General features: G+C 44.5%; 1 protein-coding gene across 1 annotated transcript in view; it reads left to right on the forward strand.

The window, feature by feature from the left end:
• The window catches only part of Fgd1 (FYVE, RhoGEF and PH domain containing 1), a 54,833-nt gene that overhangs the window by 13,954 nt on the left and 15,778 nt on the right, over positions 1 to 25,101 (forward strand). Inside the window, exons 2-8 of the mRNA XM_004873532.4 lie at positions 14,062 to 14,235; positions 14,538 to 14,715; positions 14,843 to 15,269; positions 17,540 to 17,629; positions 18,014 to 18,162; positions 19,917 to 20,073; positions 20,187 to 20,325. Coding sequence (XP_004873589.1) covers positions 14,062 to 14,235; positions 14,538 to 14,715; positions 14,843 to 15,269; positions 17,540 to 17,629; positions 18,014 to 18,162; positions 19,917 to 20,073; positions 20,187 to 20,325 — 1,314 coding nt within the window. The remainder of the gene's footprint in view (positions 1 to 14,061; positions 14,236 to 14,537; positions 14,716 to 14,842; positions 15,270 to 17,539; positions 17,630 to 18,013; positions 18,163 to 19,916; positions 20,074 to 20,186; positions 20,326 to 25,101) is intronic.

A 25,101-nucleotide genomic window follows, 5' to 3' on the forward strand; every position in this document is an offset into this window, starting at 1 on the left:
TTCCACAGTCCAAAAATCTGCAAAATCTGAAACACTTCTGCTCCAAACCATTCAGATAAGGGACACTCAACCTGTATAGCATAATAACTTCTTAGTATAAGTATGTATAAGACATGCTTATACATAAAAAATTATCCATTAGCTAGGTATAGTGGTACACACCAGTAATCGTAGCTAGCAGAAAGCCAAGGCAAGAAGATTATAAGTTTGAGGCCAGCCTGGGCAATTTAGTGAGACCTTGTTTCAAAACAATTTTTGTCTGGGTTTATGTGGTACTGGGGATTGAACCCAAGATCTCTATCAATGAGCTACATCCCCAGCCTTTTTAAAAAATGTTTCATTTGAAACAGGGTATCACTTAAGTTTCCCAGACTGGAACTTGCATTCCTCCTGCCTCAGCCTCCCAGAGTGCTAGGATTACAGGCATGGGCCACTATTTTTTAAAATTAATTTTATTGGTACATTTTTGGTATAAAATATAATGACATTCATCATTGGAGATTTGCACCTTTACATAATCTCTCTTGGTTCTTATTTTTTTGCCCATTCCCCTGCCTTCCCTTCAACCCCTCCATCCTTCCATATTTACAAAGACTTTGTTTCCGTTTTTTCATTTTCTCATATTAATTCCATTCCCTTCTTTCCTTTCACCTACCCCTACCACTTCCCTTTCCCTTTGCTCCTTTTCTTCCTATTTCACATTATCTATTATACCTTTTAGTCTTTATTTACACTTTCAGTTTCTCACACTAGGGAAACTATTCGGTATTTACACGTGTGGCCTATTTATTTCACTTAAGAGTACTGCCTTAATGTGCATCCATTTGGCTATAAATGTCTCTAATATCTCATTTTTTCTGGCTGAGTAGTATCCCATTTTATAAAAAAAAAAACATTTTCTTTATCCAGTCTCCAGTTGATGGGCAATTGGGCTGCTTCCAAGTTTTAGCTATTACAAATTGTGCTGCTATGAACATGAGTACAGATCTATCACTGTGGTATGATTCTTTTAATTCTTTGGGGAAGATACCCAGCAGGGGAATAGCTGGGTCAAATGGAACTTCCAGTCCTAGTTCTTTGAGGTATCTCCATTTCCACAGTGGTTGCACCAGTCTACACTCCCACCAGCACTGGAGTAGAGTTCCTCTTTCCCCATTGCCCCGCCAGAATTTCTTGGTTGATTTCATGATAGCAGCCATTCTTTCTGGGGTGAGGTGGAATCTCAGTGTTGTTTTCATTGGCATCTCTTGAATGACCAGTGATGTGGAGCATTTTTTCACACGTTTATTTGCTATTTCTACTTCTTTGGCTGAGAAATGTCTTTTTATTTCAGATGCCCATTTTTGGATTGGGTCTTTAAATTTGGGAAGTCTGATTTTTTTAAGTTCTTTATAGATTCTAGATAGTAGACCTTTGTTTGAGGAACAGCAGGTGAAAACTTTTTCCCACATTGTGGGTTGTCTCTTCACACTGTTGGTGGTTTCTCTTGCTGTGAAGAAGCTTTCTAATAAGAAGAGATCCCACTTGTTGATTGTTTGTGATAGTTCACGGGCAACTGAGGTTTTATTCATAAAATCTTCTCCTATACCAATGTCTTTAAGAGTTCCGCCTAAACGCTCTTCCAGCCAATTCAGCATTTCTCTTTTAATATTTAGATCTTTAATCCATTTTGATTTTAGTTTATTGAATGGTGAGGGATATAGGTCTAGTTTTGATCTTTGGCAAGTTGAAGTCCAATTTTTCCAGCACCATTTATTAAAGAGGCTATCTTTCCTCCAGTGAGGGTGTTTGGCTCCTTTGTCGAAGGTGAGGTGTCTGAGTGTGTCTAGAGTTGTTTCTGCATCTTCTAATCTGTTGCACTGGTCCTCAGATCTCTTTCTTTGACAGTACCATGCTGTTTTTATCACAGTGGCTTTGTAGTATAGTTTCTTTCGAGTTGGGGGTTTTGATACCCTCTGTCATGTCTCTGTTGCCTAGGATTGCTTTTGCTATTATAGGTCTCTTCTTCCAAATGAATTTTTGGATTGTTTTCTAAAGGTTCATGAAGTATGCTGCTGTGATTTCAATTGGGATTGCATTGAAACTATATAGCAGTTTTGGAAGTATGGCCATTTTCACTATGTTGATCCTTCCTACCCAAAGTAGGGGATGTCTTTCCATTTTCTGATATCATCTTCAATCTCTCTTTTCAGAGTCCTATAGTTTTCAGAGAAGAGGTCTTTGATTTCTTTCATTAGGTTGATTCCCAGGTATTTCAGTTTTTTAGATGCTATTGTGAAAGGAATTGTTTGCCCTATTTCTCTCTCAGTCTGTTGTTCATGCAGAGGAAAGCTATTGATTTTTGTGTGTTGACCTTGTATCAAGCTACTATACTGAATTTGGTTATTAAGTCTAGAAGACTGTTGGTGGTGTTCGTGGGGTCTTCTATATAGAGTATCATGTCATCTGCAAATAATGACAATTAGAATTCTTCATTTCCTATCTGTATTCCTTTTATTTCTTTCTCTTGTCTAATTGCTGTGGATAATGTTTCCAAACGTATATTGAACAGGAGTGGTGATAGTGGGCATCCTTGTCTTGTTCCTGATTTTAGTGTGAAGGATTTCAGTTTTTGACCATTTAGTATGATATTGGCTGTTGGTTTTTCATAGATGGCTTTTATCACATTGAGGTAGAGACCATCTATTCCAATTTTTTGTAGGGCTTTTATCCTAAATGTATGTTGGATTTTGTCAAATGCTTTTTCTGCCTCTATTGAGATGATCATATGGTTTTTGTCCTTGGCTCTATTGATAAAATATATTACATTGATTTGCGTATGTTGAACTATCCCTGCATCCTTGGGATAAATCCTACTTGGTCAGGGTGTATGATCTTTTGATGATCTTCTACATTCTATTTGCCAGTATCTTATTAAGGATTTTTGCATCTATATTCACTAGTGAGATTGGCCAATACTTCTCTTTTTTGGTTGGGTCTTTCTCTGCTTTGGGGATCAAGGTGATGCTTGCTTGGAGGAATGAATTTGGGAGTATTGCTTCCCTTTCAATTTCATTGAAGAGTTTAAACAGTAGTGGCAGCAGTTCCTCTCTAAATGTCTTGTAGAATTCAGCAGTGAAGCCATCAGGACCTGGGCTTTTCTTAGTTGGTAAGTTTTTAGTTACATTTTTAATTTCATTGATTGATATTGGGTTGTTTAGAATTTTTAGATCTTCTTCGTTCAACTTTGGTAATTCATATGTATCTAGGAATCTGTCCATTTCTTCTTTGTTTTCCATCTTATTGGCGTATAGCTTCTCGAAGTAGGTATTGATGATCTTCTGGATTTCTGCTAGGTCTGTTGTAATTTCACCCTTTTCATTCCTAATTGCATGGATTTGGGCCTTTTCTTTCCTTTTTCTGATAAGGGTGGCTAAGGGTCTTGTCAATTTTGTTGATTCTTTTGATGAACCAACTCTTGGCTTCATTAATTTTTTGTATCGTTCTCTTAGTCTCCATTGCATTGATTTCTGCGCTGATCTTTATAATTTCCTCCCTTGTATAAGCTTTGGGGTTGTCCTGCTCTTCTTTTTCTAGAAGCTTGAGGTTCAGCATCAGGTTGTTTAATTGGGCTTGTTCTGTTTTCCTAATATGTGTATTCATTGCTATGAATTTCCCTCATAAGACTGCTTTCATTGTGTCCCATAGATTCCGATATGTTGTATTGTCATTGTCATTGAATTAAAGGAACTGTCTGATTTCTTCTTTAATTTCCTCTGTGACCCATTGGTCATTCAGAAGTGTGTTGTTCAATTTCCATGTGTTTGTGAAGTTTTTGTGATTTCTTTTGCTATGGATCTCCAATTTCATAGCACTATGGTACGATAATATACAGGGGATAACTTTATTTCCTTTGCACTTAAACATGTTCTACGAGTGAGTATGTGGTCTATTTTGGACAGCAACCCATGTGCAGCTGAAAAGAATGTATATTCTGATTTTGTGGGGTGGAAGACTCTGTAAGCATCTGTTAAGTTCATTTGTTCAAGAGTTCGATTGAGTTCTAGTATTTCATTACTTATTTTTTGTCTAGTTGATCTATCTATTTGTGACAGTGGGGTATTGAGGTCCCCCACTACTATTGTATTAGTGCATGTATGACTCCATGTCCATTAGTGTTTGTGTTATATAGTTAGATGCACTAGTGTTTGGTGCATAGATATTTATGATTGTCATCTCTTCCTCTTGGATTCTTCCCTTTACAAGGATGTAATGTCCTTCTTTGCCTCTCTTAATCAGTGTGGGTTTGAAATCTACTTGATCTGCAAAGAGGATAGCTGGTCCTGCTTTTTTTCAGGTTCCCATTGCATAGAGTATTGTTTTCCATCCTTTAATTCTCAGTCTATAAGTTTCTTTTTGAATTAAGTGTGTTTCTTGTATCCAGCATACTGTTGGATCTTGCTTCTTGACCCATTCTGCCAGTCTGTTTCTTTTGATTAGTGAATTGAGACCGTTAACCTTGATGGTTATAGCTAATACATATTGACTTATCATTGTCATGACTTTTTCTTTTTGTTGGATTCTCCCCCTTTACATTTAATTGCTTGTTGCACCCATTGCGTTCATTCTGCTGTGCTTCATGGGGTTGTGGTCCTCATTGTCTTTTCCTAGGATACTCTCTAAAATTTTTTGGAGTGCTGGTTTGGTATTCATGAAGTTCCTGAAGTGCTCTTTGTCATGAAAGTATCTTATTTCTCCATCAATTTGGAAAGATAGTTTTCCAGGGTACATCAGTCTGGGTTGGAGGCTCTTTTCCTTTAGACCTTGGAATACGTCACTACAAGCTCTTCTTGCCTTGAGGGTTTACATTGAGAAGTTTGCTGTGATTCTGATGGGCTTTCCTTTGTATGTGATTTGTTTCTTTTCTCTAACTGCTTGTAGAATTTTTTTCTTCTGTTGGGTTTCTGGAATCTTAACTATTATATGCCTATGTGTAGATTTTTTTTTTGATGAAGGCTAGTTGGAGTCCTATATGCCTCACTTATCTGTATGTCAAGTTCTTTTCCCCTGCTTGGGAAGTTTTCTGCCATTACTTCTGTGAACAGTTTTTTTTATGTCATCTGCACTCTCTCCTGTTTCTTCATTGACTAATCAGTCTTATGTTATTCTTCTTTTCATCATCTAGCAGTTGCTGGATCGACTTCTCTCCTCCTTACTATTTTAAAGAAATTTTTCTCTTCTTGGTCACTAATTGCAATCTTATCTTCTATATCTGAAATTGTGTCCTCACAGTGGCTCATTCTGCTGTGTAGACTTTCAATGGAGTTTATGATTTCCTGGAAATCTGTTTGCATCTGTTTTATGGATTCAATTTGTTTCCTATGTTGGAATTCCATCATGTTCCTCAGCTCCTCTATTTTTTTATCTGTGTCCTCTCTAGATTTATTAATTATTGTCTTGCACTGTGGGTATAATCTCTGCTGTTATCTGAGAAATTATTTCTGTTTTCATTTTTTTCCAGATCCTCTTTTGCTGTAGTTCAGGGAGTCCAGGTGGTTGAGTATCAGATTGTTCCATCTCGTTTCCCGGTTTCCTCAGTTGCTTTAGGTGATCTGGAAGTCTGGTTTTGAGAGTTGTTTATGTGCTTTCTCATGTCAAGGGTTAAGGGCAGTGCTGCTGGTGCCCATGTGGCTCACCTCCGTGGTGCTGGGGGCAGTGGTATGGTGGCCTGGAATGCTCCTCCTCAGGTCAGGGGGCAGTTCTTCTCCTCAGGGATGGGGGTGGTGGTATGGCAGCCCAGAAGGCTCCTCCTTGGCACTGGGGGTGGTGCTACAGCAGCCCAAAATGCTCCTCTTCTGCATCAGCCACTATTTTAGTTACTTTTCTCATTGTTGAGACAAAATACCCAAGTAAAAGGTGGAAAGGTTTATTTGGCTTACAGTTCATAGAGGTTTCAGTCCATAGTTGGCTGACTCTAAGGCAGGGTGGCACATGGCAGAGGGGGATCGCAGAGGAGAAACAGTTCATTGCAGGCAGTAGAGACCAAAATCAAGCAAGGGACCTTAGCAGCAGTTTTCTTGCCCCCTTTATATTCTATCTAGGCTACCAGGATTAGGGTGGTGCTAAACCAATCAGTGGACTGATTTAGTAATCACCCACACTTCACCATAACACTGCACCATGGATCAATCCCATACTCTAGATCCAGCCACCTTTGAAAAAGCCCCACCCATGACTGCATGAGGCTTTGGGGGGACATCTAGACAAAACCATAACATTCTGCCCAGGCCTTCCAAAGACTCATGCACATCCCTTTATCAAATGTGCATTTAGTCCACCTCCAAGAGTTGCCAAAGTCCTAACAGATTCAACATTGCTGAAAAGTCCAAGTCCAATTTCTCTGTGATTTAAGGCAAACTCTTAGCTGTGAGCCCTTGTGGGCCCTTGTAGAAGTGAAAAGAGAGCTAAACACTTTCAACACTCAGTACCACAAGATAGACATTACCATTCCAAAAGGTACAAATAGGGGGATGCAAGGAATGGGACCAAAGCAAGTCCAAAATCCAGCAGGGAAACATTAAATCCCATAGTTCCATGTCCGGCATTCCTGGAAATCTGTGAACTCCAAAGGGCTGGGGAGGCTTCACCCCTATGGCACTTCTTGTGGTTGTAGCTCCCATGGCTTCTTTCTTTGGCTGGCTTTGCTCACTCCTTGTAGCTTTCCTTGGATGACACATGTTCCTGGCTTCTCCAATCTTCTGGGGTCTCCACTGCACTTTTGGCTTCACACTCACAGCTTTACACACTGCCTGGCCTCTCAGGCCTTTTGAAATCTAGGTGGAAGCCTTCCTAACCCCACAACTCTTGCATTCTGCATGTGCCTAAAACCAGCACCATATGGATGATGCCAAGATCTATTGACAGCTGGAGCAGTAGCCAGGCATCCTTCTCTCCTGGCTGTAGGTATCCAGTGCTTATGAACCAAATCCCAAGGAACAACTTCCCTAGGCCACCACTATTCTGGAACATGGTGCTCTGGGGCTCTCTTCTCAAAGCAAAGTCTTTCACTTTTGCAATTTTGAGGTTGCTAAGGGTAGAGTCCTGCTGCTTACTGTGATGCCCTCATGCCATCTTTTCCCTTGTCCTGACCCTTCTCAGCAATCAAGATCCCTTCTGCTCTATCTTTGAAATCCATAGCTTTCCTGGAGCTTACTTTCTGACCAGACTCAAAATGTTTTAAATCATTCTGCTGGGCTCTTTGCTCTTCATTCTCAACATAAATCGGCTGAAAGCCCCCAGCAGTAACCATGCCATGGCCTCAACATTTGACTGCCTTGAAATTTCTTCTGCAAGATTAATTAGTCTGCCATCCTTGATCTCTGTCTCAGGCAAAGTCTCTGGACACAAAAAAAGTGCAGACAAACTTTCTTCCAAGCCATAACTCACATTGTCTGGAGTCCAACAGCCAATGCAGTCCTTCTTCCCAGCAGAAACCTCCCAAGCCTGGTCTTTACCAACATCATTTCTCTCAGAATTCTGGTCTTCTGAGCTCTGACCAGAAACTCCCATCAAGTACAGCCTCAGGCATTCCAGCCCTACTTTTTCAGCTGGCATCTCCAAACCTTTCTCAACTTTCCCCTTCCCACAAGCCAGCTCCAAAGGCTCCTAAGCCACATGATCAGGTACAGTCACAGCAATGACCCCACTTCTTTGGTACCAAATTTTGTCTTAGTTGCTTTTCTCATTGCTGAGACAAATACCTAATACCCAAAGTTAAAGGAGGAAATGTTTATTTAGCTCACACTTTGTAAAAGTTTCAGTCCATAATCTGCTGGTTCCAAGGCAGGGCAGCATGGCAGACAGGCATTGCAGAGAAAAAACACTTAATGGTGGGCAGAAGGTAGCAAAGCAAGCAAGCTTTTTTCTGCCCCTATGTTTTTTGTTTGTTTGTTTTTTGCTTTTTTGAGACAGAGTCTTGATATATAGTTCACACTGGCCTTGAACTCATTATGTAGCCAGGCTGGCCTCAAACTTGCAGTGATCCTCTTGCCTCAGCCTCCTGAATGCTGGGATTACAGGCATGCACCACCATGCCCAGCCTTTTTCTGCCCCTTTTATACTCTTTTTTTTTTTGTGGTACCGCGGAGAACTCCGGTCCTTGGCTTGTGAGGCAGGTGGTGGAACCACTGAGCTAAATCCCCGTCCCAGCCCCTTTTATATTCTGTCTAGGCTACCAGGATTAGGGTGGTGCCAGACCAATCAGTGGACTGATTTAGTAATCACCCACCCTTAATCCTAGCACCCTTAATCATAGCATTGTACCATGAATCAATCACACACTCTAGATCCAGCCACCCTGAAAAAGCCTTACTTATAACTGCATGAGGCTTTGGTGGGACATTTAAGCACAAGCCATAACAGTCATTATCCCCGTCTTTTAAAAAAATTTTATTATGAAGCAGGGACTGGTGTGCCTGGTCAACTTAGCAACTTAGTGAAACCCTATTTCAAAATAAAAAAGGATTGGAGATATAGCCCAGCTCTACCATATATGAGGCCCTGAGGGAGAAGGAGGAGGGAGAGGAAGAGGGAGAGAGAATTGTTTATCTGAAAATTCAAATTTAACTGGTTGTCTTAGTTCCCTCATTGTTGAGACAAAATACCCATCACCCACAACTTAAGGAAAGAGAAGTTTATTTTGGCCCATGTTTTAGTACATAGTTGCTGGCTCCAAAGTAAGACAGCATGGCAGAAGGGCAAGGCAAAATGCTGCTCACAGCTTGGCAGACTGGAAACAGAGTGAAGGGAAGAGCTGGGAAGGAAAATACATCCTTCCAGGTCATGACCACAGTGGCCCACCTTTTCCAATCAGATCCTACCCTCTAAAAACAGGGAGTCAGCTATACTACCCCCATAATCCTTCCAAACCCATGAGGCTTTAGGGTTATTTTAGATCTAATTTTAGATAACACTGGTTATCTTGTATTTTATCTGTCTACCCTTTCCCTGACCTTTCCCTCCCCTGAGCTTACCCAGTCCCAACCAGCTGACCCCCACCCCCCACCCCAGGGCACTTCCTGAGCCACCACTTAGCTTTTCCTGAATGAGTGTCTCTTCTCTTTTAGATTGGGAGCTTCCTGAATGTAAGGATCAACATTGCCCTTCCTCAAGCTAGGGTGTAGCTCAGTGGTAGAGTGCTTGCCTACATGCAACGCCCTGTGTTCTATCCTAAAAAGATTGCCCTTCTGGCTTGCTGAGGGCCTACAGAGAGTGGAGATGGGGCAAGGAGAGAGCACACCCCTCCTCCACCTCCACAAGAGAGCTGGGGAACACTCAGACACTCCTGGAATGCCTAGGGTGTGCTTCCTGTCAGTGCCAGGGAGATGTCTGAGTGATGGTTGTGTGTGTGCATCAATTGTGCCTGGTGCATTGCATATGGACAAGTCGAATGTCTCTGAAGTTATCTCTGGGTCTTTGAGTGCTGTGCACAGTTGGTGTATGGCTGTAATATTGTAGAATTTGGTGGTGTGATTTTTATGTGTATGAGGAAGGCTCCTTGATGGCCTCTGCTCTGTTGGGCATTGGAGACACTGGTAAACCCAGTAGTGGAAGGAGCAGTGCTGGTGGAGGATCTTGTCAGGGGATGTGGATGAAGATATATGTGTGTGAAAGAGAATGTCATAGATAACAAACTGTAAAAAAAAATGGACTGGAGAAAACCAGTACACAGTGCAAGACCTAGTTTGGTGGTAGTCATGGGGTAGTGGCTAGCATGTGTAAGTGGGAAAGGCTGTGGTTTGTAGAAAGGGAAAGGGAAGTCCTTCTACTCTGAGAGCTCCCTGAGGGCAGGAATAGGATTTTCTTATTCTCCACCACAAAGTATACCAGGCTCAGAAATAGTTGTGGGACCAAACTAAACTTAGGAAAGCCAGAGAGTTCATCAGGGCCATAAGAGGCCATAGAGGCCTGGATGAGAAGTTTTTATTTTCCCATGGTCAATAGGGAGTTATGGAGGGTTCTCATGCAGATAAATCATGATCAGAGCTAGATTATAATAAAATACAAAGGGCTGGAGATACAGCTCAGTGATACAGTGCTTGCCTAGCATGTGTTCAATCCCCAGTATCACTACCACCAAAAAAAAAAAAAGCAATATGATAAAACCAGTCACCAGGATTGAGCAAGCCCTGGGGAGAAGGGAGCCAATAAGGAAAAACTTTGGAGGAAACTAGGAAGTGTAGGCAAAGGGAAGGGATAGGGAGTACTGAAATAGGAGATGGAGAAGGGATCTTGAATCTTTTCCCCCTCAGTGGAAACTAGCCTGGTTCTTGGTCAGACCTAGACTCCCGAACTGGAACCCTATTGTTCATCTTCTTATGGGCAGTGTTGGGGGTGTTCTTCTTAGGAGCCACACTGCAGTTTTTTGTGTGATTTTCTAAAGCATTAGGGTCCATACCTGTCCCTCCTGGTTCCTCCCTTTTCCAGCTTCCTCTTGGAGCAGGGTTAAGAAAGTTCAGTCCAGGACCATTTTGCCTGAACATCTGCCATTGACTTCCTATGAGTCTTTGGGCTAGTCACTGCCTCTTTCTCTCTCTGACGTCATTTCCACACCTAAAACTGGGGAGACGATCCCTATACCCCTCCTCTGGGACACTATAGGTGTCCCATTATCTGGGAATTTCATTCAGCCTCCTATCCTATAAGGCTGCCTGGAGGGAGAGGCAGGCCCACCTCTGGGCTCCCAGGTGAGGTGGGTGAGGAGGGAGCAGAGGGTGCTAGCACAAGGCCATGGAAGATGGTTTGGTCACTCTACCCTGAGGACCAGTAGTGGAGCAGAAGGAAAGAAGCCCCATGGGAATCCTGTTGCCCTGCTATAGACTGACAGATCCTGCCTGCTTTGAGGAGTGGAGAAGGGCCAGGTATGTGCCACAGGGCTGAAGAGGCTGACAAGGGGCCCCTGGTACCTTGGCACCTGTGTGTATGTCTGAGGGGGTACTGTGTTTGCATGGCAGGCAGGATGCCTGGTTTTGCTCCCTGGCTCTCTGGCCCTGTCAGCTACTCTCTGTGTCTCTCACTTTCTCTGGCCATGTGTCTTTCCAACTGTGTCTCCACCTGTGCTGCCTCCAGGTGATTCATACTCCTCAACATCATGCCCAGGGGGAGGGCAGGGCAGAACCAGCCAGGATGTGCTGAACAGGGCAGGATGAGTAGCCCAGCTGAGTCAAGAGAAGCACTTCCTCCATCCTGGCCAGGCCCTGCTTGATCAGGTGGGGAAGGAAGTGAGGAAACTGTGCCCAAACAAGGTATAGGGGGAGGGAGGGGCCCTTGGGCTGGGATCTGGAGCACCATGTTCTCTTAGGGCTGGGAAAAGCCCCTGACCTGAGTTCCCTGGGACCTACCTGGCTGGCCTTAGGGTCATGTAAAAGGCCTAGGGAAGCTGCTATAACCCCGAGAGTAGGGCTATTCCTTTTTTTTTCTAAGACAGGGAGACCTAAAATCCCCTGTGTCTCTTTCTGCCTGTGTGACTGTATAAGCCAGAGTGCACATGTCTCTGTGTGTGTTGTAGCTGTATGTTTTTGCAGCAGAGGCAGCATGTGACACTGTTCAGATTAAGAGATAAGTGTCCTATGTCTTTGTGTAACCCTGAACTAAGATCCTGTGATACCATGGACATGTTTTTGTCATTTGTTTGTTTTTTAACCATGGACATGTTTGTTTCATGAGTATGACATATTAAATTGTGCTTCGTGTTTGATTCTGTGTCTGTGCTTCTGATTAGGTGGTAATATGTGACTTTAGGCTGTTTCGCCATTGTGTGAGGTTGTATCTGACCTGATATAATTGACCCTGTTTGGCTATAGTCTTTGTGTATAACCATGTTTGCAGGTATACACAAAAGGTACAATATGAGAGGTGGGTGTGGTGGTACATGCCTGTAATTCTGGCACTTGAGTGACCGAGGATGGAGGATCTCAAGTTCGACGCTAGCCCTGGCTATATACCAAGACTCTATCTCAAAAAACAAATAAAAAAACAAAGTTACATCATGGTGTATATGATACTCCATGACCCTCCAATTTGAGCTACAGTGTAAATGACACTGTATATCTTTGTAACTCATTGGAACTATGTTTAAGAGATATATGATGATATATGCTGGTATACGGGTATGTAGTTTTTGTATAAGATGACAGAACTATTGTCATGTTACTGTGTGTGTTTTTATGACTGTGCATGACCATGTTTGAAGGTATGTCTGATACCGTGACACTGTGATTATATGTAAGATTGTATTGCAGGTCTTTGTGTATGACCACACTTTCAGGGGGGTTATGGCATGTGTTTGGATGTTTGAATTTGTGTGGCCTTGCATACAGTTGTGTGAAACAGTGTAAATTACACAATGTGCTTTTATAACTGCATGGGCCCATTTATGGGTGGTCATTTATGAGACTGTGACAGTTTGTGGCTATGAGAGGCCATGTGGCTGTGGTACAGCATAATTGACAGCACGTACCATTGGTGACTCTGGGAACTCTTTTTTTTTTTTTAATCTTGCTTCCTTCTTTTTTTTTTTTTTCTGGTACCGGGGATCGAACTCGGGTCCTTGTGCTTGCGCAGCAGGCAGTGAAACCACTGAGCTAAATCCCCAGCCCTGGGAACTCTTAACTACTGTTTTCTCATCCTCACACCTGCTTACCTGCATCTCTCCCTACACAAGGGCTTTCATGGTTCCCTTCTGCCACAGGATGGATGTACAGCTACTCAGCCTGGCATTCAAAGTTTTTTCCCTTCTCTTTGACCCTACATGACTTCTGTGTCACCTGAGGCACTCCTATAGCCCTCTGCCCAGCCTGGACCATCTAAGCCCCCCTCCCTCATTCCCTTGCAACAGGTCAACCATTAGGGGAAGTCCCATCACTGCCTCCTAGACTGAATCTTCCCTCATAATAGTGACCATAACCTCCTCAAGGGCCCAAAACGGGTGAGTTTACAGGGAACCTATAGTAAGGGAAGAGGGATGGTACCAAAAGGCTTCTCATTTTTCTGACTTTACTGTTACTGTTTTAAAGTTGTTTCTGTTACATAAACTCAGGAATGCTGAATGTATGTGTTGAAGGTGGTATGTGTGTGGGTACACAGTATATGGATGTGGAAGTAGAGGAGGGTAGTACGGATTGGTGCAAAGGTGGGATTTATATGTGTGGGGCGAGTACTAGGGATTGAATTCAGGTCCTTTGGACTGACCTATATCCTCAGCCCTTTCAAATTTATATTTTGAGACAAGGTCTGGCTAGGTTGCTAAGTTGCTCTGGCTGGGCTCAAACTTGCAATTCTCCTGCCTCAGCTCCCAGGGTGCCTGGATTACAGGCATGTGCCACCATGTTCAAAAAAGTTGAGATTTTAAGAAGCAAAACTTTTGCTCATGAAATAATTTTTTTGTGTGTTTTTTGTTGTTTTTCTCTGTGGATTGAACTCAGGGCCTTTGTACTAAGCTACATCCTCAGCCTTTTTTACTTTTTATTTCAAGACAGATTCTCACTAAATTGCCCAAGCTGTCCTGGAACCTTCAATCCTCTTGCCTTTGTCTCCCAAGTATCTAGGATTACAGGTGTATACCACTGCACCCAACCAGTTTCATTATTTTTAAGTACACTCTGCTGTACAAAATTGCAGACGGAAAATTTCATATATTCTCAGGGTCTTAAAAGGTAGGATGAAGAATGGCTTATGCTAATAATTTCCATTGTGGCTGTGTAAACAAGGGCTGCAAACACATACACAAACTTTAGAGTGCTTCCAACCCCAGCCTGGATAAGCTGCCTAGTAGTAATACCTGCAGATATACATGGACTCAGTGTATCGATCATAAAGAACTCTTATCTGTTGATGAAAACAGCCGTCCTCAAGCCTTGAGCCTGGCTCCTCATCTGAGGGCTGGGGTAGATGCTCCCCAGAAAAGCAATGTAGCTAACAAAGGGGCTCAGGGAAACCCAACACCTCAGACACCCATGACAACATGCAATTCTCCTGTCCCCTTTGAGGAAAGTCAGACACTTCACAGTTTCTCCCTTTCTGCAGGGCTGCACCAGGGAAATCGGATCCTGGTTAAAAGTTTGTCCCTTGACCCTGGCCAGAGCCTTGAGCCTCATCCAGAAGGTCCCCAGCGGCTTCGCTCAGACCCAGGCTCCCCCACTGAAACCCCCAGCCAGCGTCCTTCGCCACTGAAGCGGGCACCAGGCCCAAAGCCACAGGGTAAGTGCTTCCAGAAAGAGCAGAGAAACAGCTCAGAGGAGGGGACAGAGGAGGTGAGAGGGGAGAAGTTAATTGCTGGCAGAGGAGAGGGCTCTTTAGAAAAACATTGAGGCTCCATGGTCTCAGGGGCAGTGCTACCTAGACTGCGGGCTGTGGCCTGGGATCTCAGGATGGCTCTGTGCAAAAAAGCCCAGAATAAAACAAAAAACTGAGGTTTGTGGAGGGAGGTGTAGCCTGACCATGACAGCCACTTCTAAACCTAGCTCACTGAGGTCTCTCCTCTTCCCTATCTGTCTCTCCAGTCCCACCAAAGCCCAGCTATCTGCAGATGCCCCGGATGCCTCCCCCATCTGAGCCTATCCCTCCTCCACCATCACGTCCACTGCCTGCTGACCCCCGACTGGCTAAGGGTCTGGCTCCCAGGGTGGAGGCCAGCCCCAGCTCTGCAGCAGTATCCTCACTGATTGAGAAGTTTGAAAGGTGAGTCTGGTCCCTGTAGAACCCTGTGGTGGGAAGGGTGGATCTGGGACAGGAAGGGATAGTTGTAGGAGAGGCTTCTCAGTCAAGCTCATATCCTGCCTCCATGTGTATCCACCACCCACCTCAGAGAGCCTGTGATTGTCGCCTCGGATAGGCCAGTCCCTGGCCCCTGTCCAGGTCCCCCAGAGCCAGCCATGTTGCCACAGCCACCAGTATCCCAGCTCCCAGAGGCCGAGGCCTCCCGCTGCCTGTTCCTGCTGGCTCCTGGGCCCCGGGATGGTGAGAAGGTGCCTAACCGGGACAGCGGTATTGACAGCATCAGCTCGCCATCCAACAGTGAAGAGACCTGCTTCGTCAGTGATGATGGGCCCCCCAGCCACAGCCTCTGTCTCGGGCCCCCTGCCCTGCCCAGTGTACCTGTGGCTTTGGCCGGCCCCCACCGGCCCGGCTCCCAGGAAGTTGACAGTGACCTGGAGGAGGAAGACGATGAGGAGGAGGATGAGAAGGACAGAGAAATCCCAGTTCCCCCGATGGAGAGACAGGAGTCTGTGGAGGTACTGACCCATGTTCACCAAGAAGCAGGACCTTAATGAAGAAACCAGGAGCCTGGCTTTTGTGCTTGATTCTTGCCATACCATGGTATTTCTCAAAATAGGACATTGTTTCCATTTGGTATATTTAGCTTCCCTAGTCTGCTGGTACTAAGTACAGTACCAGTAGCAACCCTACCTCTCTCCCCAATCATTGTGTTTTGTTACATTTTGTTTTGTTTGAGACAGGGTCTCACTATGGAGTCCGAGCTGGTCTTCAACTCAGTATGGAGCCCAGGGTGGCCTCAAATTTGCAGTGATCCTCCTGCCTCAGCCTCCCAGTTACAGGCTGGGATTACAGGCGTGCACCACCAAAATAATCATGTACCATTCCAAATGCCCACTAGGAATATGCTCCTACCCTCATCAGAGAACCACTAGTCTGGACTTGGTTTTCCATCTTGAAGATGGGCATCCTGGTTGAGGATGAATGGATGGATTTATTTATTTATTCATTCATTTTTGAGGTACTAGAGATCAAATCCAGGGTCCTTGCACTGAGCTACATCTCCAGCCCTTTTTTAAAAAAACTTTTTTGTTTGTTTGTTTTTTGAGACAAGGTCTGTCTATGTTGTTCAGACTGGCCTTGAACTCACTATGTAGCCTAAACTGGCCTCAAACTTGTTATCCTCTTTCCTCAGCCTCCCATGTGCTGGGATTACAGGTGTGTGTCACTATGCCTGGCTTTTTTTTTTTTTTACATTTTTGAGGCAGGGACCTACTATGTTGCTAAGTTGCAGAGACTGGGCTAGAATTTGTGATCCTCCTGCCTTAGCTTCCCAGAGTGCTGGGATTGTATGTATGTGCTACCATGTCCTGTTGGGGATTTTTAAAATCTTATGCAACAGGTTAATCCCATGAGCTAAGCATGGTGGTACCCACCTATAATTCCAGTTATTTGGGAAGTTGAGGTAGGATGATTACAAGTTCAAGGTCAGCCTGGGCAAATTAGTGAGATCCTATCTCAAAATTAAAAGTAAAAAAGGGCTAGGGATAGATCTGAGTGGTAGAGTGCTTAGCTAACATGTATAAAACCCTGGGTCCAATCCCCAGTACCACAACAAAAGTAAAGAAGAGAAAGAGAGAGAGAGAGAGAGAGGAAAAATCTTACAGCAGCTCTGTGTGACATTAGGCATGTCTCTTCCCTCTTCACTCCCCTACAGTAAGCCTCAGTTTCCTTACCTGTATAAAGTCTCTCACATCCCAGAGCCTTCCCAACAGCTAGAGGAGGGGCACAAGTGTTAGAACCCCTCAGGGACCTAAGACTGGAGATGAAGGCTCTTGGCATCAGGGATCCTTTCTGTGCCCTGGCAGCCTAACATTTCTTCAAAAGACATCCTTGCACTTCATTTGGGTGTCAGTTAGAATATCTGTTCCACCAGGACCAAGCTTAGATGTGGAGGCTGAGGTCAGGGACTGCTAAGATGAAAGGTACTCAGAAAATGTGTCTAATGAATAGGAAACTGGACCAATAGGCAAAGAGTTTTAGACATTTTTATACTTTTGTGTTTTTCTCATACCACAGGTACTAAAAAAGCCTTTTGCTGATAATGAACTTAGTGAGTGAACAAATACCTAACATTTATAAACTACTTAATCTGTAGTCTGCTCTTTTATTAATATGAAGTCATTTAATTGTCTCCATTACAAATGGATGTGGGTTCTATTATTATTGGTATTTATAGGTGAGGAAATCTTAAATACAGAGAAGTTAAACAACTTATGGAAGCTCGTGAATGGCAGAGTTGGGATATGAACCCAGGAAGTCTGACTTCCCAGTCCCATGCTTAACCATCACACTATTCCCAATACATAGAGCAGATGAATGAGTAAGTGGCTGAGTGAGGGAGCGCATGTCATTAGAATTAAGGGGTAGGCTTTAAGATTGACAGGGGAGTCAAGTATGAAGCTGGAAGTATTATGGGGGGGTCAGAAGTATCTTAGGGTGACATTAGGCTTAAAGCAACATTTAAGCTATTATTAGAATTCTAGGGAAGCCAGACACAGTGGTGCACACCTGTAGTCTCAGCTACTGGGGAGGCCGAGGCAAGAGGATCGCTTTAGCCCAGGAGTTCAAGGCCAGGCCAGCCTAGTCAACACAGCAAGACCACATCTAAAAGAGAGAGAAAGAGAGAGAGAGAGAATAGAAAAAGAAAAAAGAAAACCTTCTAGGGGCTTGGGTGAGGATTAGGGTAAAGGATGACAGATCTGGGGTCACCTCTTTTCCTTTCTAGTTGACTGTGCAGCAGAAGGTGTTCCACATTGCCAATGAGCTCCTGCAAACTGAGAAGGCCTATGTTTCCAGACTACATCTCCTAGATCAGGTGAATGGCCCCTCAGGGGGCCCCAAGGTGTGTTCAAGGAGGAAGTGGTAGGGCTGGAGCCCAACTCTACCATTGGGACCAAAATCTAGAGGTGGTAAGGCCCCTTTCTGACCTTGAAACCAATTTGTCCCTGAAGCCAACTCTGATTATGATCCCAAGTTTGATCCTCTTACCAACCTTTAATTGACAACCTGAAGTATATAATCCAAACTCTATTCCCCATATATAACCCTAACTCTACTCCCTCTCTCCTCAGCCTCTAAACCAATGCTGATCCCAAAGATCCACAAAGCTTCCTGCAAACACTGCCCTTACCTACAAGCTGCCCCTTTCCCAGCCAAGCCCTAGGCCCAGTGGGCTGAGTCCTCTTGTCCTGCTTCACAGGTATTCTGTGCCCGGCTGCTGGAAGAAGCTCGGAACCGCAGTTCCTTCCCAGCTGATGTTGTCCATGGCATCTTCTCTAACATCTGTTCCATCTATTGCTTCCACCAGCAGTTCCTACTGCCTGAACTAGAGAAGCGTATGGAGGAATGGTAAGGGACCGCAGGCCCAGGCTCCTTGCTCTCTGCCTTTGGAGCCCAGACCCAGATATGTACACAAGTTTATTCCTGGGGTTGGGGTGTGGCTCAGTGGTAGAGCACTTGCCTAGCATGCACAAGCCCACCCACCCTCCCAGTTCCAAACCAGCACCCCCAAAAAGTTCATTCTGTCTTTCCTCTCCTCTTACTGACTTCTGAAAAAAGAATCAGGCCTAAGCTCTACCTTCTAGGCCCTCCCAATCTATTGTGGAACCCAGACCAGGACTGAGAAAATTACAACAGAATAGCAGAGCCCTTAAGAGTATGAGGTGTGCCAGGCATGGTGGTGCATGCCTGTAGTCCCAGCACTTGGGAGTCTGAGGAAGGAGGATCACCCCGATTTCAAGGCCAGCCTGGGCTACAAAGTGAGTTCAAGTTCAGCCTGAACTACATAGTGAGACCCTGTCTCACCCCCCCCCAGAAGAGTATGAGGTGGGAAAAGAATTGAGATATGTTATGTACATGTACAAATCTCCCATGATTAGTATGTTCATTATGTACTGCAAACATGTACTAATTTTAAAAAGTAAGCTGGGCGTGGTGGCTCACACCTGTAATCCCAGCACTCAGGAGGTAGAGGCAGGAGGATTGCTGGGAGTTTGAGGGCAGCCTGAGCTACATAATGAGTTCAGGGCCAGCCTGAACTACAAAGTGAGACCCTGTCTCAAAAAAAAAAAAGAGTATGAAGTGGAGAAAAAAGAATATGCGCTGGGTTCAGATTCTGGTTCCAACACTTGCTAGCTTTGAACAAGTTTCTTAAGTTGCTGTGCCTCGTGTTCTTCATCTTCAAAAATAGAGATGATAATAATAGCCTACTTTGTACAGTTGTTTTAAGGACTGATTCATGTAGAGACCTTAGAATGGTACCCAGTATATGAGTGCTCAATGACTCTAAGCTGTTATTGGTTATCAGTGCTATTATAAAGGTAAGAATAGGAGGCTACAAGTATCTAAACAAATGGACCACTCCTAGTCTGGGAGTCAGAGAAGGATTCAGGGAAGAGTTAATGCCTGAGGAGGAAGGGTGGATTTATAGGCAGGCTCAACTCTTCTAATTCATCCTTTAGAGGCTACACCACCTGCTTGAATGTCTTTCTAAACAACAATTAGTCCATGTCAGTCCCAGCCTAAAATCATGTCCAGGTTCCCCACACTCACAGGATAAAGTATGTCCCTCACATCAGACTGTGAACACAGAGGGCTGGCATGAAGCCTGACTCTGATGTCTCCTACTAGCCTGTGAATCCAGGTCTGGTTTGTCTCCTGCATCCAACTGTGATTAATGAGGAGTGTGTCTAGGCCTGGTCACTTTGCCTCCCCTACCAGACAGTGAGGCTTTCAGGGCTTCATTAGGTGTGGCTCCTTTCCCCAGCATGACCTAGCACAAAGCTGGGCACAGAATCAGTTATCAGTGTATGAAGTAGTCCTTGCAGTAAGGTCAGAGAGGGCATTCCAGGACATGTTGTTCTTGATGCTTGACAGGGTAGATTTGGAGCTGGTAATGGACTAGGGCACAGTCTCAGGTCAAACCAAGCCTCTGGGACTAATTGGCCTATAATATAAGCAGCATTTCCAAAGAAGCAGATTGGCTGAGAAGTGGGTTTCCAGCCCTGAAATAAGAGTGGTATACCTCTGGCTGGAGACCTATGGGGGAGGATCCCGATGAGTAAGGATCATTATGACCACCTCAGCCCCTACTTCAACCTCAGGGACCGCTACCCTCGCATTGGGGACATCCTGCAGAAGCTGGCACCCTTCCTCAAGATGTATGGCGAGTATGTGAAGAACTTTGATCGGGCTGTTGAGCTGGTCAACACCTGGACAGAGCGCTCTACCCAGTTTAAAGTCATCATCCATGAGGTGCAAGTAAGTGTTGAAGCTGGATGGAACAGACTAGGGGAGGAGAGGGCTGCAGAGACCTGGGAGTAGGGGAGTGGACAGCAATAAGACCTGAGTTCCTCTGCTTCTGCCTGTCACAGAAGGAGGAAGCCTGTGGCAACCTGACATTGCAGCACCACATGCTGGAGCCTGTGCAGCGCATCCCCCGCTATGAGCTGCTTCTCAAGGACTATCTGTTAAAGCTGCCACATGGCTCCCCGGACAGCAAGGATGCCCAAAGTGAGTGTGTGTGCCCAGGTCCTGCCTTGCTCCCTGACTATGATAATCTTAGGTCAACCTCTGACACAGGATCCCAAAACTTAATTCAGAGTCAGCTTTCCATTGCCACATGACTGAGACCCCAGTATAGGGTTTCCAAGCTAAAAGGCCCACATTGAGGCTCCGAGGTGAAACTTCAGGCTGAACCTCCAAGTTCAAATCTCTGCCTGAGTACTCAGAAAGAACATTCAGGAAGAGTTCCCCAGTCAGAATTTCCCAACTGGAGCACCAGAGTTTGAGAGGCATGCCCAGAGTGATCCCCTGAACAAAGCCATCCATTTCTTAAACTAACCTCCATATTTGTTCTCAAATGAAGTTGTATCAAGTGCAAAATGAAACTATTTAAGTCCAAGGCCTGATTCTCCATGGTAACCTCTCCAGAAAGTGCCTGGTATCATCAAGCTCTTGATTTTCCATCCTCCATGTCTACTCTGCATTCTCCAGAATGAACCTCCCCCCAAAACCTCCAATCTGACAGAACTCCACAGAATCACCTCTCTAAAACTAGATATAGTCCCCCTACCTGGTCCCCATATCTTCTATCTCTCAGATTTAGATCTCTAACCTGAGATATCATCTTTCCAGACTGAGTCCTTATACACTGAACAACTAGAAAAGTATTTCTGATTTTCCCACTATCTGCCTCACCCCATGGGATCATACCCCAGACAGAGCACCCCAGAGTCTACCATACTTTCGCTTGCTCAAACTGTTATCTATCTTTATTTATTCATTAACTTAACAGCTACTGACTGAGCACCTCAATGTTCTATGCATTGTTCTAGGTATTGGGGATATAAAGATTAAAAAAAAAAAAGACAAAGTCCTTGATCTCAGGGAATATTTATTCTGGTTGGGAAGAGATAAGAAACAAAAGTAATAAACAAGAGAATATTAGGTGATAAGTAATTGAGAGAATTAGAAGAGAGTGATGTAACAGTAACTGGGTAGTCTATTTTAGATTGGGTGACTTCTCTGAGTAGTCAGTATCCAAATAACAAGAAAGTAGTTGGGCCGGGGATTTAGCTCAGTGGTTTCACCGCCTGCTGCACAAGCACAAGGACCCAAGTTCGATCCCCGGTACCAAAAAAAAAGAAAGTAGTACAAGCCAATGGGCCGAACACCAGGCAGAAGCAACAGCAGGTACAGAGACCCCAAGGCAGGGGGGAGATTAGGGGAAGCTGAGGGAGGGAGGGAGGTAGCTTGCATATCTCTGGACAAACAAGAGGGTCATTCTAAACCAGGCATGGTGGTGCACACCTGTAATCCCAGCACTCAGGAAGCTGAAGCAGGAGGATCATGAGTTCTAGGCCAGCCTGGGCTACATAGCAAGCTCCAGGCCAGCCTGGACTACGTAGTGAGATCCTGTCTCAAAAAAAGAAAAATAATGAAAAGGGCCACTGTGATCCCAGCATGGTGAGGGTAGGATTGTAGAAGTGGGGTTGGAGAGAGAAGTAAGAATTTAAAGGCAAAGATAAGTAAAGGGATTTATTCTGAGTGTAGTGGATAGCCATGGGAAGTTTTTGATTTGGATTTCACGGGGAGCAAGAGAGGGAACTAAGAGATTGGTTAGAAGGCTTTTGCAATAATCTAAGTGAGAACATGAGAAAAGCTGGCTTGGATAAGGACAGTAGCAGTGGAAGTGGTGAGAAACAGTTTGATTCAGGACATATTCTATTTGGAAGTAGTACTGAAAAGTCTAGGATGACGTGGATGTGGAACTGGAGAGACATTAAGAATGATGGCTCTTGAGTTCGATTTTAGACATGTTCAATGTGAGCTGCCAGTTTAGGCAGTTAGATGAGTCTAGAATCCAGGGGGAGAGCTTTGGATATCATTGCACACAGATAGTAGTCAAAGCCATTGGACTGGTCAGGATCACCACAGGGAGTGAGTAAAAATGGAAGAGAAAAGGAGTGAAAGACAAAGCTCAGAGAAGTAGAATCACTAAAGGAGACTTAAAAGAAGCAGCCATGAAGTCAGGGGAAAAAAGGGAAGGTGCAGAAGGCATAAGAATGGAAAGTGGACAGTTGAATCCTGTGTTATGTTCACTTCCCAAACTGAGCCTCCTTCACCCCAACAGATAGGGTACTTTGCGACCAAGCCTAAACATCTGGAATGAGCTATACTTCTAGAATGTTTAGTAGCTGAGCTCTCCAAATGGACATGTGTACACTAAGTAAATACCCCATTCCATCCCCTCCAAATATAAGCTCCACTGAGGTCCCAAGATGAGCTACATAACCTAAGTCTCTAAAAAGACCCTTCCAGACTGATTCCCCGGAAAGAGCCCTATGGACTGACATCTCCAATATGAGCCCTTAGGCTAAACCCAGTCTAAGTTTCAAGTTATAAATCCTTATACTATTTTCTCAAACTAAGATCCCCAGACTGGGCCTCAAGAATGCTGTCTCCACCCAGATTCCTTCTTTTTTTTTTTTTTTTTTTACCCAGGATCAAACTCAGGACCTTGGGCTTTCAGGCAGGCATGGTGCCACTGAGCTAAATCCCCAGCCCAGATTCCTAAGAATGTGTTCTTAGAGCCTTCACCCTGAGATTCCAGAGTTAGATTCTCCCCAAACAGTCTTCTAGTCTCATCTCCTTGGCCACCATTCTCTACACAGTAACCTCACATTTACTACCCTTCAGGCTGAAACTTTCACCCCAAGCCCAAAAGATTCTCCTGCTCCACCCCCACACACTGAAACCTCACAGAGCCTCAGACTGGATTCCCACAGTTCCCCAGTGTGAATCCCAGAAAGAACCCTAAGATGTGGTGGTCCTGACAGCTCCAAAGATTCCAGACTGTGTCCTCTCTAGCCTTCTGATTGGACTCCTATTTTTTATCAACCAGATTGAGAGTTCCTTGCTAAACTCTCAGACTAATGCCTTAGATTGTCCCCCAAATTAAGCCAACTAGGCTATGCACCTGGAATAATCTTCCCAGTCTCAACTTCCAGAGTGACTTCTCCCAGACTGAGCTCTCTATATCCTACCCTCCAGACTTAAAATCATGTATTGAGATTCCCAGGTAAAGTCTACCAGACTGAGGTCTCCAGACTGAGCTCTGTACTGACACCCAGGAAGGGCACTTTACTGCCATTTTGACTTTCCATATTATGTACCCATCCAACTGGGGTCCCCAGAAGAAGCCCCCCATCTCATTTCTCCATGCAGTACCACAGAATCATATGTTCACATTGAACCTTGTATTAGCCAGCTTTCCCATCACTAGGACACAATGCCTGACATGTACAACTTAAAGGAGGACAGGCTTAATTTGGTTCATGGCTTCAGGGGATTCAGTCCATGTCAGCTGGCTTCAATGCAGAAACATCATGGTGAAAGGGTGTAGTGAAGCAAAGCTCCTCAGTTCATGGAAGCTGGGAAGCAAAGCAGAGGAACCGTGCCAGAGAAGAAGGGGTGAGGGACCAGATATAGACCCCAAGGTCACACTTCCATGACCTACCCCAACACACCCAGAAGTGTCCTTACTAATCCCGTGGGAGGCTCCTAAGCCAATCAAGTTGACAATTCACCTTAACCTCATGTCCCACCCCTTGTCATCTTGATACCCAAACACATCTCTTTAAGCCACAATTCTGGTTGCATATATGCTTGCAATTCAGTTGCAACCAGAATTGTGGAACAAATTCTGTGACCTGAATTTTGGAAAGAATTAAGTTCATGAACCAAGGTACCATTGTAAGTCTGCCTAACATGATCAAGCAATCCCATATACAACCAAAACACAATAATCCATTCCCTAAAGTCTCAATGATCCCAGTATTATTGAAAAATCCACGTCAAAATCTCTTCAGACTCAAGGCAAGCCTCTAGTGGTGAACCTCTGTAAAAATCAAAACAAGTTATATAATTACTAAGTACAATGGCACAGGGTAAACATTCCCATTCTAAAAGGGAGGAATTGGGAGATAGTAAAGAATTGGACCAAATGAGGATCAAAATCCAGTGTCAGAAACATTAAGTCCTGTAGCTCCATGTCCAGTGTCCAGGGCACATGGTGGTTAAGATGTGAGTTTCAGAGTGCTTGGGCAGTCCCACTCCAATGACCTTGTTGATTGCAGCCTACATGGCCTCTCTTGTAAGCTGACTGTACTCACAGCCTATAGATTTCCTAAGCAGACATTCTATTTTCCTGGCATCTCTGAGTTCCTGGTGTCTCCACTACAACTTTGGCTTCATTTTCATAGCTTCATGGGCTGCCTGTTCAGGGTCTCCTTGCTTTGCCTCCCAGGCCTTCCTTTGAAATCTAGGTGGAAGCTTCTCTGACCCAATAATTCTTATATTCTGCCTTCTGGAAAAACCAGCATCATGTAGATAACACCAAGGTCTGCCACCAGCACAGGCAGTAATGAAGCCCCCTTGGACCATGGCAACAGCAGCCTCTGAGTGCCTGGATGGCTGAGTATGATGAAATGAATCCCCGAGAACCAGTTCCTCCTTTCCAAGCAGGGGGATCAGAGGCTCTCTTCTCAAATGAAAGGTTTATACTTTTGCACCTTTGAACCTATAATGGATGAGGTCTTGCTGATTCCTGAGATACCCTCAAGGAATCTTTCTTGTCCCCGTGCAAAGTACTTGGTTTTTTTCTAATTGTGCTTCTCTCTTCAACAGCCACACCTTCTCGGGCCCCAACTTTACACATGGTTCCTTCTGGGCCAAAATTTAAGTTATTCATATTTTTCTGCTCTGCTTTTTGCCCCTGACTCTCAT

Source organism: Heterocephalus glaber, unplaced genomic scaffold (assembly GCF_053883595.1).
Source record: "Heterocephalus glaber isolate CG9 unplaced genomic scaffold, H.glaber_assembly_v1.0 deba00001545, whole genome shotgun sequence".
NCBI lineage: Eukaryota > Metazoa > Chordata > Mammalia > Rodentia > Bathyergidae > Heterocephalus > Heterocephalus glaber.